This window comes from Alligator sinensis, unplaced genomic scaffold (assembly GCF_000455745.1).
Source record: "Alligator sinensis unplaced genomic scaffold, ASM45574v1 scaffold467_2, whole genome shotgun sequence".
In the NCBI taxonomy this organism is placed as follows: domain Eukaryota; kingdom Metazoa; phylum Chordata; order Crocodylia; family Alligatoridae; genus Alligator; species Alligator sinensis.
The window spans coordinates 1,947,104-1,960,896 of NW_005842129.1; the positions used below are offsets into that span (position 1 = coordinate 1,947,104).

The 13,793-nt window shown below is 54.4% G+C and overlaps 1 protein-coding gene across 1 annotated transcript in view; it reads left to right on the forward strand.

The window, feature by feature from the left end:
• The window catches only part of CDHR4 (cadherin related family member 4), a 21,254-nt gene that overhangs the window by 3,399 nt on the left and 4,062 nt on the right, over window positions 1-13,793 (forward strand). The window contains exons 5-19 of the mRNA XM_006025013.3: window positions 1,448-1,536; window positions 2,124-2,219; window positions 2,660-2,760; window positions 3,231-3,367; window positions 3,703-3,886; window positions 4,456-4,606; window positions 6,511-6,613; window positions 7,531-7,749; window positions 8,230-8,369; window positions 9,828-9,978; window positions 10,173-10,387; window positions 11,096-11,235; window positions 11,528-11,569; window positions 12,425-12,515; window positions 12,926-12,956. Coding sequence (XP_006025075.2) covers window positions 1,448-1,536; window positions 2,124-2,219; window positions 2,660-2,760; window positions 3,231-3,367; window positions 3,703-3,886; window positions 4,456-4,606; window positions 6,511-6,613; window positions 7,531-7,749; window positions 8,230-8,369; window positions 9,828-9,978; window positions 10,173-10,387; window positions 11,096-11,235; window positions 11,528-11,569; window positions 12,425-12,515; window positions 12,926-12,956 — 1,890 coding nt within the window. The remainder of the gene's footprint in view (window positions 1-1,447; window positions 1,537-2,123; window positions 2,220-2,659; window positions 2,761-3,230; window positions 3,368-3,702; window positions 3,887-4,455; window positions 4,607-6,510; window positions 6,614-7,530; window positions 7,750-8,229; window positions 8,370-9,827; window positions 9,979-10,172; window positions 10,388-11,095; window positions 11,236-11,527; window positions 11,570-12,424; window positions 12,516-12,925; window positions 12,957-13,793) is intronic.

Consider the following 13,793-nt stretch of genomic DNA (forward strand, 5'->3'; position numbering starts at 1 on the left):
GGCCCTCATAAAGCCCAGGGCTGAGGCCAGGCTAGCAGTTCCCTGCCAGCAGCTAGAGGGACAGGAGTTCCTGGAGTTAGGATGCGAGAATCACAAGTACAGCTTATGGCAGCTCTGGAGGCTTGAGCGGTGATGTTAAGTTATAGCCAGGTGGCTCCAATTTGTGTTACAGCCTAGGGGCTTGTGTTTTGCATTGGTATTGTTATGTATTACACCGGTGGCTAGGGTGAGGCTATTAGGGGTTGGAGGAGGCCTCATCAGGGACTCACAACAGAGTGTGAGGGCCCCAGTGCCAGTGCGGGTGCAGCATTCTCAGGGGGGAACCCACAGTGGTGTGGGGACCCCGGCACCAGTGAGGGTGCAGTATCCTCAAAGGGGCCTCACAGCGGAGCATGAGGACCCTGGTGCCCAGAAGGGCACAGCATATGGGGTGTATAGACCCCAGCCCTGGAGAGGGGCACTTTTGGGAAGCCCAGGCGTGGGCATGGCGAGTCCCAGAGAGGGGACCATATTGAGTAGCCCAAGTTGGGCATGGCGAGCCCCAGAAGAGGGGTTGCACTTCTGAGAAGCCCCAGTGCAGGTGTGGCAAGCCCCAGAGAAGGGGTACTACTGAGAAGCCCCAGGGCGGACGTGGCGAGCCCCTGTGGAAGGCAGAATACTGCGGTAAACCCCGGCGAGAGGGGGTAGTGGTGCGGTGAGCCCTGGAGAAAGGGGGTAGCAGTGCGGTGGGCCTGAGAGACAGGTGGCTCAACCAGGAAGTCCCAGAGTGGGCGCAGAAGTCCCCAGAGAGAGGGGCGACATTACAGGGAGGGCCTCGAGTGGGCTCGGAGGGCCCAGGAGGGGGCAGCACAACAGAGAAGGCCTGAGAGACGGGCAGGAATATAGACAGAGAGACAGACCAACGTCTATCCCATCTGCAAAGCTTGGGGCATGGTCTCAGGGGTGGTTGGAGCCACACTTAGCCCATAAGGCCAGGGTGCCTGGGAAGCACCCGTCATACAGGGAGACCCCTGGAGAGTCTGGGAAACCACGGGGACAGAGGCCCCACTTAGCCGTGCCCAAGGAGACGTAAGGCAGCCTCCCAACCTAATCTAACATCAAAGACGTGGCGGGCGAGAATTAGAGGGTGCCCTTGGGCCAACTTGGCACGGAAGAGGGGGCCTTAAGGAGATCACAGCCCTCCTGTAGGACCCCGCCGTGACACTGGGGTAAGTTTTTTCTGTATGAAGTACCAGCATGGTTTAGCATAAGGGTATTCTGGCAGGGCCAGTAGAGCATTTCTTGCGTTAACAGGAGTCTGTTGGCCCTCAGCCCTGTGTGATGGATGTGATCTGGGCTACAGCATGTTCCACCTTGTGGAGCACAGGTCAAGTGCTTGGCCAATTTTTGACACCTGAAAGAACCTCTGAGCCCACCCTGCTTACCTGTGTTCCGTTCTTTGCTGCAGATGGGGATCTGGTGGAAGTCCCAGAGAATGTGGCTCCCCTGTTACCCATCTACGCTGTGATCCTGCAGCGCCCAGTGAGTGGGCTGAGGGTAAGCTAAGCATGGAGTTAGGCTTGGCCCTCTTACTGCTGAGGTTCTAGGGCACCTAGCCTGCCAAGCCCAGAAAAGCTTTCTCCTACTAACACCCACAGAGTTTGTGGAAATATGGAGTGATAGCATCCCCAAGTACCCTATTTCTCTTGGCAATGCTAGTTGCACTTGGCCTGGGGAGGCACAGGGCATAGGGGTTGAAGACAGTGCTGCCCCACCCAGAGCTTGCTCCTGAAACCACTCTAAATATGGCTGCTAACCAATCCTGCTAAAGCAGCTAAACTGTGTCCTTCCCCACTCTATCTCCAATCCAGGTCCCATAAGACCATGAGCCACCAGGAAATGGAGAAAGGGTCAGCACAGCCTGAAACTTGGAGAATAGAGGGTGGAGGGAGTGAAAAACTGCTCACAGTCTAGGGCAGCAGGCACTATGAAGGGACTCGTCTCCAGGCAGGAAAGTGATATGAAAGGGTCTGTGATGGGCATTGTTCTGGGGTCTGTAATACTGTGGAGAAAGGTCTCTGTCAAATGGGGCTGGAGGCATGAGGTCCCTAATCACTCTGGATGAACCCCTTTCACTCCCATAGTTCACCATTGAAGACAACAACTCACCGTTCAGTATCAGCTCCAGTGGCCAGGTGCTGGCCTCAGAAACTGGCTTCTCCTTGAGACATCACAATCAGGTGAGTACCAAGGCCTGTTCCTCTTAGGGCCCCCTGCAACCAACTTTCACCTACTCCATGGTACCCTTCACTCTCTACCACCTCTTTTTCCCCATCCAGACCAAGGCAACCCATCTATTTCTCACCCCTCTATGGAAACCTTCATTCTCTATCAATTCCAGCCCTTCCCCAGGACACCCCTCCACCTTCCTAGCTGTGCTCTTGGGACATCCTTTGCTCCCCCTCACAACACTCCCTGTCCTTATCATTCCCTCAGCACTAGGACTTTGCTTCCTCTACCTCTTGGTGCTCATCTGGAGCTGCTCCTAAATACCCCTGCCTGTGCTGTGGCCTATGCCAATGGCATGACTTTCCCTCCCCTTCCGAGCATGTCACCCCTTACACCTGCCTACACAGCACAGTGGGCAACCATGGCTTCTCACTATATCCTATGTCTCCAGTTCAGACTGCAGATATTGGTGACTGACAGAAGAGGAAGGAACTGCAGCGGGATCCTGAAGGTGCAAGTGCTGCATGTTCACCAGCCCCGCGTCAACTTCACGTAAGTGACAGGGATTATTTGGCAAGGTAGGAGGTGGGGCTGTGGATATACGTAACAGGAGTGCTGAGGTAGAAGGCATAAGCAGAGAATTTAGGGTCTAGAGATGTGAGGCACAGGGATGTGTTAGAGGCATAGGTAGGAGTTGTGGGGGCAGAGGTGTGGAGAACAGGGGCATGGGGCACAATGAGAGGTGTGAGGGGCAGGGATGGTGGGTTGGAGATGCTGATCTGGGATGGCAGAAGCAAGCTGCCCCATGCACAGGCAGCACAGCATCTCTGGACAGCAGAGCAGCATGCACCATAAGACAGCATTGTCTCCTCATTCCTATTTGCCAGAGAGTCACTGGCACATGTGCCTGGGGTCAGGGCTTGAAGCTGGGGCCCACAACAAGTGAGTGCCCAGCTGTGGAGAGCTAAGTGTGAGGTGGTTTCCCTGGGGTGAACTGACCCACTGTTCTACCATTGCTCCAGGGTGCCATGGCAGGCTGTGATGGTGCAGGAGAACACAGGACCCATGCAGAGGGTCACACAAGTCTCAGCCAGTGGAGACCACGTGCGCTACGAGATCATTGCACCAGCCTTTCATAGGCTCTACACTATCAACCCACGTGAGCCAGGCCTGTACATGGCCCACAATACTGTATGGGAACAGGACAGAGACATCCTCCAATAACAGCATATCTAGGAGTGGGAAGCTCAGGACTCTTCCCCTCTAATGTGATGGGGGCAGTCAGGGAGGTGGGTGTCAGAGTTTTTTCCCTCTAATTGGGGAAAACTCAAGGAAGTGCCCATTAGGGCTGTCCCCCATAATGTGATGAGGGACAGCTTGGTGGTGGGGGACTCAGGGCTGGTTGCACAGGAATAGCACCTCCCCTCAGTCCCTGTCAGTGCCCAGGGCCCCCTTATGCCCCATGCCCTGAGATTCTTGTCCACCCCTATGCAGGGACAGGTGAGATCCATAACACCTACAACGTGGACCTGGGGCAGTTCCCAGAGGCAGCCCACACTCAGCTGCTAGTGCAAGCCTATGACATGCTGCACCCCAGCGACAGAGCCACAATGATGCTCAACATTACTGTGCTGAAGGCCAATGTCCTGGCACCCCACTGCTCGCCTGATGTTTTTGTGTAAGGCTGGAAGGGATGGGAGGGACAAGGCCTCTGTGGGGCTGCCATATGCCAGCTTCCTGCAAACAGCATGAGGCAGTAGGGCTGGACCCAGGACTTCTGGGTTCTGTCCTTGGTTCTGGGTGGGGAGTACAGTCTAGTGGGATAGAGCTGGGAGCCAGGACTCCTGGGTTCTGTATAAACTTTGTGAGGGGAGTGAGCTCCAGTGGATCAGAGTAGGGGCTGTGAGTCAGAACTCCTGCATTCTACCCCCAGTTCTTCAACAAATGTCCTGAAGGGTCAGGGGTAGTGCCCTTGCTCTGTCTGTGCCTATGAAGTGGCCAGAGCACCCTGTGCCACAGGGAAATCTAGAGCTACCTGTGGTTTTGGGGCCACAGGTGAGTAATGGCATCATGCAGCTGGCACAGTTAAGCTACACACAGTACACCATGAGCTTTGGGGAGCAAACCCAGAGCACAGGGATAGAGGAAAGGGCCCACGGTGGATACTTGTTTTGCCCATTCGGGTCATCTACCATTCTCAGCTGGGTCTGACATACACTGCACTCTCCTCTCCTCTCACCTCCCCAGGGCACAATTGCCAGAGACCACTCCCATTGACAGGACTCTGATGACTCTGACCTGTACGGATCCTGATGTCAGCAATAGCTCTCTGCACTACCAGGTTGAAGGTGACCAGAGATCCCGCTACAAATTCCGCATGCAGGGCCACCAGCTGCAGGTGAGCTGCCTCATCTAGGCTGAGATAGCAACTCTGTACCAGTGCTGGTCACTGCACAGCTAACAGGGCTTCATAGGGAACACCTTAGACCGGGAATAGGCAACCCCCCACACACGTGCCAATTAGTAGTATAAGAAATTTTCCCCGGCATGCCAGGAGGTGTGCAAGAAAATTGTTTAAAAAAAAAAAAAAAAAAATTATTTATTTATTTTTAAGCTGCTGCTCCAGGCTCTCCAGAGCAGCCACAGGTCCCAGCACTGCAGCATGCACCAGGGGCAGTCAGGAGAACACAGGCAGGGATGCTGTCTGTGTTCTGCCACCCCTACCCCCTGTCCCTGGGCTGCGTGCCACAGGTCGGCCTGGCTCCCAGAGGGGAACTGCAGGTGGGTGAAGCCAGGGCCTGGGCAGGTGCTGCCAAGAGCCACTGCGCTGGAGGTTCCTGGCTGGCTCAGCCCTAAGTGCTGCCCATGGCAGCTGATGCTGGGACCAGGGAGGCCTTCCACAGCTGAGCTCCCTCACTGGGGATGTCTGCCCCACTCGCAATGTGCCTGGTGTGCAGAGAGGTCAAGCCCAGAACCAGGAGCCCCTGGAGCTTGGCATTCTGCCCTAGCCAGGCAGCATCTCCTCACAGGCAGGGTGGTTGCAGCCCATTCCCACAGAGCTACACGGGCTGGGCCAGGCCCCACCTCGGGTGTCAGTGGGCCTGAGTCTGTAGAGCCCCAGGGCAGCCTGCACTTCCCACCCAGCCCTGCTGTCTTCCAGCTGCCGCCTTCCTAAGGGCCCCTCCTTCTCCCCACACTGGCCGGACTCTGCCCTGAGCACTCAGCCCTGGCACTTGACACCCCAGTGCTGCCTCTGCCTGGGTGGGACAGGACGTCTGTCTGCCCGAGCCCCAGCCAGGCCCTCCCTCCCAACCCTGGGCCCGAGCACCCCCAGCCCTGGTGGCTGCTACTGGGGTGTCCCTGCCTTCCTCTGCTGGACACTGCCCTGCATCAGCGGGCCTGAGCCGCAGCTGGTAGCAGTGGGAGATGTGAAGGGCGAGGGACACGCCCTCTTTCTCTTTTTCTTTTTTTTTTTTTTTTTTTCCACTCTCATCACAACATGCTTAAGGAAAAAAGAATACACAACAACAAAGGTGGTATATGAAGTTTTATTTATCACCAGGTTTAGAAATCTTGGAAAACCTGGTATTTACTTTAAAAAACAAAAACAAAAAAAACCCAACCCCCCCCAATATTTATGTTTATTAACTATATTAATATGCAGTGCATCCTGCCATGTACCCCCGCCCCAGTTTTGTTTTTCTGGCAAGCTGGCACTCCAGCACCTTACAAGGTAGACATTGGAGTTTTTTCAGCACTCTGCCCAGAAATGTTGCCTACCCCTGCTTTAGACTGATAGGGTTAAGGCCACTCTCCAGCAAATGGAGGGAGCTCAGCTGTAAGCTGGCCAGTCCTGGAACTGGGGCTGCAGCACAGCAAGGCACTTGTTGTCTGGAGCTGCCAGACTTCAGTAAACGTGGGACTCCTTCCACATTCTCAGATTGGTGATGGCAGCCTGTGACTCCACAGAAAATCTTCCCCTTGCTCACACTCCCTGTAACTCTTCCAGGCCAGCCCATACTGATCATTTGGGACAGACAGAGTCCATTTGGCTGGGGCCTTTGTAGGATCCTAGGGCTCAGATGGGCTCCTGTTTGTATTCCACAACCCAGGTGGGTACTGTGTGGCCAGGGTGTCCCCAAGCACAGGTAGGCTCTATGTGTCCGGGGTATGACTCTCATTCCTGTGAGCAAGCAACTGCATGAGCATCCCTGGGGTCGTGCCATGAAAACTCCATGTCCCTTTTTGAGCCAGGTTTTGACACACACCCCTCCCCCCCCCGCACCATTTGGGATTTTACAGGTCAACACCACCCTGGACTATGACAGTGAATCCATTGCTGCTGCTGGCTTCCAGTATGTGGCCACTATCCTGGTGACAGACAGTAGGCAGCCTCCCCAGACCAGTAAGTGTTCTGGTCCCTGCCCAGGACTCTCTTGCTCCCAAGGTACACTCACAGGGTGGCATGTAGGAGCTTGACACACAGTTATTAAGCACTCTGAAGATGCAGCCACTGGAATCTGAGTCCCAGAATGTACTAAGAAAGGGCTGCTTAACTTGTAGCCCACAGAGCCTTGGAATCCATCCCACAGGGCTCCCCATGGGTTAGGAAATTTGGTGACGGGGGGGAGCAGCAGCAGCCAATACTGACATCCTTCCTCCTGCCAAATTCCACAGACTGCAACCCCCAGACTCTGTGCAGCAGGGTGGGGCTGGGTCACACTTCTCCCCAGCTGGATTGGGGCCATGCCATGCTCCATCCCTTTGTCTGAATTGGGCCTGGACCATGCCCCCTCCTCTCCCCCTCCCTTCTCACAGCTGGATTGGGGTTTTGTCATGTACCCTGCCCCCTTCAGCTGGATCAGTGCTGGGCCATGCCCCCTTCCAGGGCCAGGTTGGGGACTCTGTCAAGTCCCCCCTTCCTCTGCATGGCCAGATGAGGTGCCTCTGTGACTGTCCCTGGTGCCACATCAGGACCACTGGCCAGATCCAGCCTGTGGACAGACTGGGTACTGCCCATCTGGCTCACCAGCCAAAAAAGATTGAGCACCACTGTACTAGGGTTTTGTGGTCTCCAGTTGTGGTCAGCTGTTCAGGAGACTTGGGTAAAGGCAAAAGAACTTCCCATTCTCTTAGAGACCAAACCCCAGGAGAATTGTCCCCATAATAGCAGCCCTGGAGACTTAGTCCCAACTCACTACCCGAGAAATCCCAAATGCTGGTAAGTCAGTCCCTCCCCCATTACCCCATAAATGTGGGATCTGGGTCTAGGTTCTGCATGGCCCAACCTGGCTGAACTGCTCTGGTCTTTGTGTCGTGCAGCCAGTGTGTCTGTGCTGGTGACAGTGACCCCTGTGAACGAGTACCCTCCTGCATGTCCAGTGCACTCTACATTCAGCGTGAGAGAGGATGCTGCATTTGGTTACATCATTGGTTTTGTAAATGGTACCGACTGGGACTATCCCTTCAACAGCATCATATACAGCCTCGTTGGAGGTGCAGGTGGCAGCCTTCCTGATTTCTACATTGGTCCACGCAGTGGTGAGGCACCCTGGTATACTTGTGTACTAGGTAGCTGGGGCCAGTCAGAGCACTCCCCTTTCTGTACTTCCCACAGAAATCCTACAGGGCCTGTCAGAGCTCCCCTCACCCACTCTGACCCAGTTTGGGGCCTGTCAGAACAATTCCACAACACATCCCCATTGGGGCCTCCTGGAACCCATTCAGAGCACCCTAGCCTGTACCCCACAGAGGGAACAGTCAGAGCACCCTGCACCATATCCCCCAAGGAGATGGCACAGAGCCAGTCAGGACATTTCCCACTCTCTACCAACTGAGGGGCCCTTTCTTCACCTAATCCTGGCTCTTTTATTCCCTTACCCCCTCCACAATGATCCTCTTTCCACCTAGTTCCAACCTGAGCCCCAAATTTCTGAGCCTGAGGACTTTCGATGGGTAGGATCTAGAGTAGTCAGGGGCAAGAAGCAGCATATACAATATTGTTTTTCATCGCTATGGCAGGAACGATTAATGTACTCAGACCACTGGACTATGAGAGACAGGCGACCTACCAGCTAATTGTGCAGCTGCAGGATGTGCACAATGACGTGGACCCGAAGTTCCAACTGAGTGTGTCCTGCAGTATCACCATCAATGTGCAGGTGATGCTACTAGCCTAGCAGTGCCCATCAACCTCTGTCTGCACTATGGGTGGGCATGGCCAGGGCTGGGCTGGGAGAGACGAAGAACCTTTCATTAAGCTCAGGGTGCTGGATGTGTGGTGTGCCAGATGCAGCCAGGCACTGAGGGCAGGCAACTTGGAGAGATTCAGCCATGGGCTCTGCTGAAATGGAACTGAAGTCTCCAGCCCACTTGTGGCCTCTGTCTCTTAAGGCATTCAGGTATAGCACAGAGCTCCCAAGACACCAATGGTGGCTATGGAGAGCATGCTGCTGGGGAGAGAGAGCTCCCTGAATTGCTGCCTGGGCTCTTCCTGCCTCCAGCCTGGCCTTGTTCAGTGCCCAGGATGACTGGATTTGAGGCATGAAGTAGCTGGCTTGCCAAAAGGGTTGGCTAGCTCAAGCTCCCATGGATTTTAGCTGTGCCTATGCATGTGCAACACATTTGCAAATATAGCTGATAGGGCACAATTTGGGGCTCCTGAAATGAGGAAATGCAGTCAGTAGCTGCCTGGCTACCTATAGTTTGCCTTCTGCTTTCATATGAGACACTCCCTCAGCTCCCTGTGGCCCCACTTTGTTCATGTACCTTCCAGCCTCTAAATCATATGGGACAGGCCAGCTCCTCCTTACAATCTGATTCTCAAGCACCAGGACAAGGCTAGCTGCTATATGAAAATGGTCTGGGGTCCTGGAATTACCCTGCAGAACCACTGAATTCTTCTCTGTGGCCTCAACAAACTCCTTCTTATGCAGTTTATCTGAAATTTCTTGGATCAGCTGGGCTCCTGGCCCAGTGTGGCATGTGGCAGTTAGCCTGAAGTAGCTGGTGGCTCCAGAGGTCCAAACAGCTTCAGCTGCCCAGTGCAGTATATGGCTAGGTTGTGGTTTTTATGTGGCTGTAATTTAGAGTCTATAGGCATATGCTTCTAACCATCCTGTGCCTTCCAGCTGGGATGCTGTAGGATGCTACACAGCATGCCCAGCCTCATCCAATGCTAGCATCAATAGAATGCCCCCTACCGCACTTCTCTCTGGAGTAGAGACTCATGCTGCTGGAACCAATGGGGAGCCCATGGTAATTGCCAGCGCAGTGCATGATCTATGATACATGCAGAACCACTTTGGTCTAGTAGCAGAAGGCAATGAGGATGTGGGATTCATTGTCATGGACCATGAGGCTGCACTGAGATTTTTGCAGAATTACTTGCAGAAGGAGGGGAGTGTTGGAACTCACCAAGGTACAGTGGTTGAAACTTAGCATTGGCCCTGCAATAGGGACTTTCCTATGTGGAGAATCCTGTTGACTCCATCCAGCATGAAGCACTGCAGCAAGGCAAATGGTGTCAGTGCCCCAGGGAGGGCTGACCAGCACAGCCATGGGATAGGGGTGCTGAGCTACCAGCCAGGGACTCACTCTCACATTTCTGTGTTTGTCAGGATGTTAATGACCAACCCCCAATCTGCCAACCCATGATTAAGGAGCTCTCCATATACTCCACACTGGCCCCCAGTCAGCCTGTCACATATCTGGAGTGCTCGGACTATGACAGGAGCACTGTGCTGCCCTTGTGTTACACCATTGTCGGAGGTGAGCAGGGTGCTGGGCTCAGCCTAGGGGGACTAGTCCAGCCATGGGGATGGTGTCCCCATTGGGCGTATAGGAACACTAGCCCAGCCTGGCAAAGTGAGAAGGTGCTGGGTTCAAGCCCACCCTACTGCAGCCTCTCACCAAGCTGCCCTGGTACAAAGGAGATTGGTCTAAACAGGGCTTTCCTTCCTCAGGCAACATCAATGAACGATTCCATTTGCGTGGGAACACCCTTTACCACAACCGCTTCTCTTACGACCCTGATGGGATCTTCGACCCCTTAACCTTTGAGCTTCTGGTGGAAGTGTTGGACAGCTGCAGCCCGCCGCACCACAGCACGACTGCCACAGTGATTGTGCATGTGATTCCCTGGGCCACAACTGTGCCCACCACTAGCACCTGGCTCACGGTGGGAGTGTCTGTCATAGAGGGCAGCCTACGCCTCCAATCTCTTGTACCATGGTTACTGCTATCAACAGCCCAGCTGCCCCATGACAGCTCTCTTATAACCCTCCATCATGTCTCATAGCTCCCTAGGCTTCCTTTCCTTTTAGTGTCCTGCAACTCCAACTCTACAGAATCAGCTGTCCCTAGGTCTCCTACCTTTGCATCCCTACTCGATCTCTAGAGGGCTTCTCTGACTACCTCATCTTCCTGGGTGTGGGTTCTGGCTTTGGTGGCTGGGCAAGAATTGGCCTATAACTTCAGTGTCAGATAGTGAGACTGTGAAAAGGTCTCACTTTTGGCTGGACATCCAGCCCATGCTTTGCTTCTGTGGGCAGCTTGGCTGCTGCCACCCCACACTATTCTTCCTCTGTGGGGGCTTTTAGATTATGGACCACTGGGTTTCACTGAACACCAGGCTGAGAATTATAGTGTGGGCAAGGACTGGCTCAGACGAGGCTTCCCTCAGCTGAAAGGAGTCATAGAGCGTCCACTGGTTGCAAACTGGCACTTGTCCCCATTTTCTATCAGGGAAACTAGGGCAAAGCGAGGTGGATACAGCAACCTGCACCCTGGTTTGCCAGTGCCTTGTGCTACCCACCAGGAGGTATCTCTGGCAACACACCCAAGCCTTGGTTTGCCCAGGCATTGGTATCAAGTTTCTCTCTTGCAGACACCAAGGACAGAACCACTAGTAATCACCCGGACAGACTACTTCTGGGAGCCCACACCCTGGTTTATGGTGGTGCTGACCACCTCCAGCATTCTTCTTCTGGCAGCCCTTGGATGGATGGCCTGGGGACTCCTGTGCCGGTGAGTAGGGACTGAGAACAGTGCCTTGCTGTGGTCAGAAGCCTGCTGGCCTGACCTGCCCCAGGCATGGCCAGCAGGAGCCTCTGCTGTTCCAAAATAGCAGTGCTGTAGTACAGCTCTATCTGCCAGAGACAACAGCCAGCCTATGCTCCCCACATCCTGCAATTCTGCTCCCACATTTCTGGAGCAGCAGGAGGAAAACTTAGAAGGAGATCCAAGCTTCTTCCCCCAACTCCTCTTCCCTCTGCCCCCACCCCATGTCCTCACAGATTCCCTGTGCTCCTCAATGCAGGTCCATCCCCAGAAAACCAGCCCAGCTGCTTCTGCAGGACAGGTAAGTGAGAGATGCCTTTCCTCTGCATTCTGGTCCGGCACTGGCACAACCTGCAGCTGTGCATGGGCCAAGCATCAGAGCTGAGTGCAGGCAACTATCTTCAGCAGTCCCAGGGCAGGGGCTGGGTCTGACGTGCTTGACTCCGTGTTTGGGTTTCACCTCCTGCATTGGGTTGCTATGCTGCCTTGTTTGCCCCTTAGGTTGAAAGTTCCCAGCTGGGCTAGTCTGGGCCAGACTTGATGATCCAGGAGGATGTGCACATGGCTCTGAATCACCATTGATACCACCTGCAGTGCCAGGGTTGTTCTGACTGCTGGAGAGCTGAGAGCAAGGCCTGGCAGCCTGTGCACACTGGCCGCCTGGCTGCCCTCACTGCAGCAGGGTGCTTAGCACTAGGATCTGAGCCCAGTTCTCCTGGGGTGACACTTACCCTTGTGGTGGTCCCTAGGTCATGTGGACATGCATCCTCCTGTGTGGTGCTACTGCTCCACTGTCCTTTCCCATGGCTGTGCACCCCTCGTCTCATGCCCATCCCTGCACACTATGGTCCCACAGAAACTTTCCCACCAGCTTTACCCTTGGGCCCTGGGTCTGACCGACTCCATTGCACTCACTTGTCAGCCCGTTGGTTTGAGGAGGGATTGACATGCCTTTAAAAGCAGTACTCAGTGACCAGGATCTCCAGTGATAGAGTGCACCCAGTGCCAGTCCTGGGCACCTTAACTGCATGAAGAGAGTGGCTTCCCCTGCAGATGAACAGCAGGGTAGCAGCTGTTGGGTGGAAAAGAGCACATTTGACTACAGTGTGTGCCTTGCCTGTGGGACCCTCTGCTAATTACCTCTTGCTCCCTTTAGATCCCTGCCCCACACAGACTCTGTGAACAGAGAGAAAGGGGCCCTGCATGATCTGAGCAAGGAGATGGATTCTTCCAGCATCCTGAGCTTGGTATGGCTGATTATGCCCCATCACACAGACAACCACAAACCCTGCCAAGGCGGCCACCTCTAGAGCACTGTGTCTTATGCTGTGCTTTGGCTGGGCACCATTACTATCTCACCCTCTACCCATCCTGAGGGCAGGCAGCAACTGCTGCTGTCCCTGCCGATCCAGCCCTATATTTGCTGAGACTCCCTGCTAATGCAATGGAAGAGCCAGCGCTCCTGCCCCATTATCTACAGCTCCCCGTGCTGAGAAAGGCTGAGACTAATCTAACACTACCAAAGGCAACGTTTCTGCCCAGCTCCCTGCTGGGCGGCTGTCTGCGGCCCTGTCCATGAGTCTTGGACTTCCAGGTGTATTAGGGCAGGCAGTGCAGTGGTCTCAGCACTTAGCATCTGTTCCTTTCTCTCTTGTAGGGGCAGTTTGATGGCCGTGCCCAGGACCCCTGTGAGTATATATTCTCCCAACCTTCCTTTTGCCTTGATTGCAGTGGGGGAAGCTCTGTGACACACCCAGTGCAGCAGAAGGAGGAAATGGCTGTCTATCTCTAGTGCTAGTCCTTTGGGGAATGGCATGCCACTCTCAACCCTGCACTGCCCCCGGGCTGTGTGGGCTTTTGTAGCAGACTGAGGGCACACATTCATAAACTACAGCCAATCTCATTTTTAGTGTGCCAATGTATACTCAGGGACTGTAGATTTTGGCCTTCCTTGTGCCTTCCTGATGCAGGGTCCAGGATGGATTCCAAGGCTCTGTGGGCTAGAAGTCAAGCAGCCCTGTCCTAGTACATTCTGGGACTCATAGATTCCAGTGGCTGCATCTTCAGAGTGCTTAATAACTGTGTGTCAAGCTTCTACGTGCCACCCTGTGGGTGTACCTTGGAAGCAAGAGAGTCCTGGGCAGGGACCAGAACACTTACTGGTCTGGGGAGGCTGCCTACTGTCTGTCACCAGGATGGTGGCCACATGGTGGCCAGGATGGTGGGCTAACGGAAACCTGGTGGGATTCATCCCACGACTGGGCAGTACATATTGAGGGCTATAGATTGTACAGAAAGGACAGGGTGGGGAAGAAAGGGGGAGGGGTTGCGCTCTATGTCAGTGAGCGATATACGTCAACCCTCATCAAAACAGAATCCAAGGATGAGGAGGTAGAAGGATTGTAGGTTAGGCTACATGGGGGGCAAGGAGAAAGGGATTTGGTGGTAGGGGTCTGCTACAGACCCCCACATCAAGGGGAAGAAAGAGATTCGGGGCTCCTGAGGCAACTCTCGGAGACCATAAA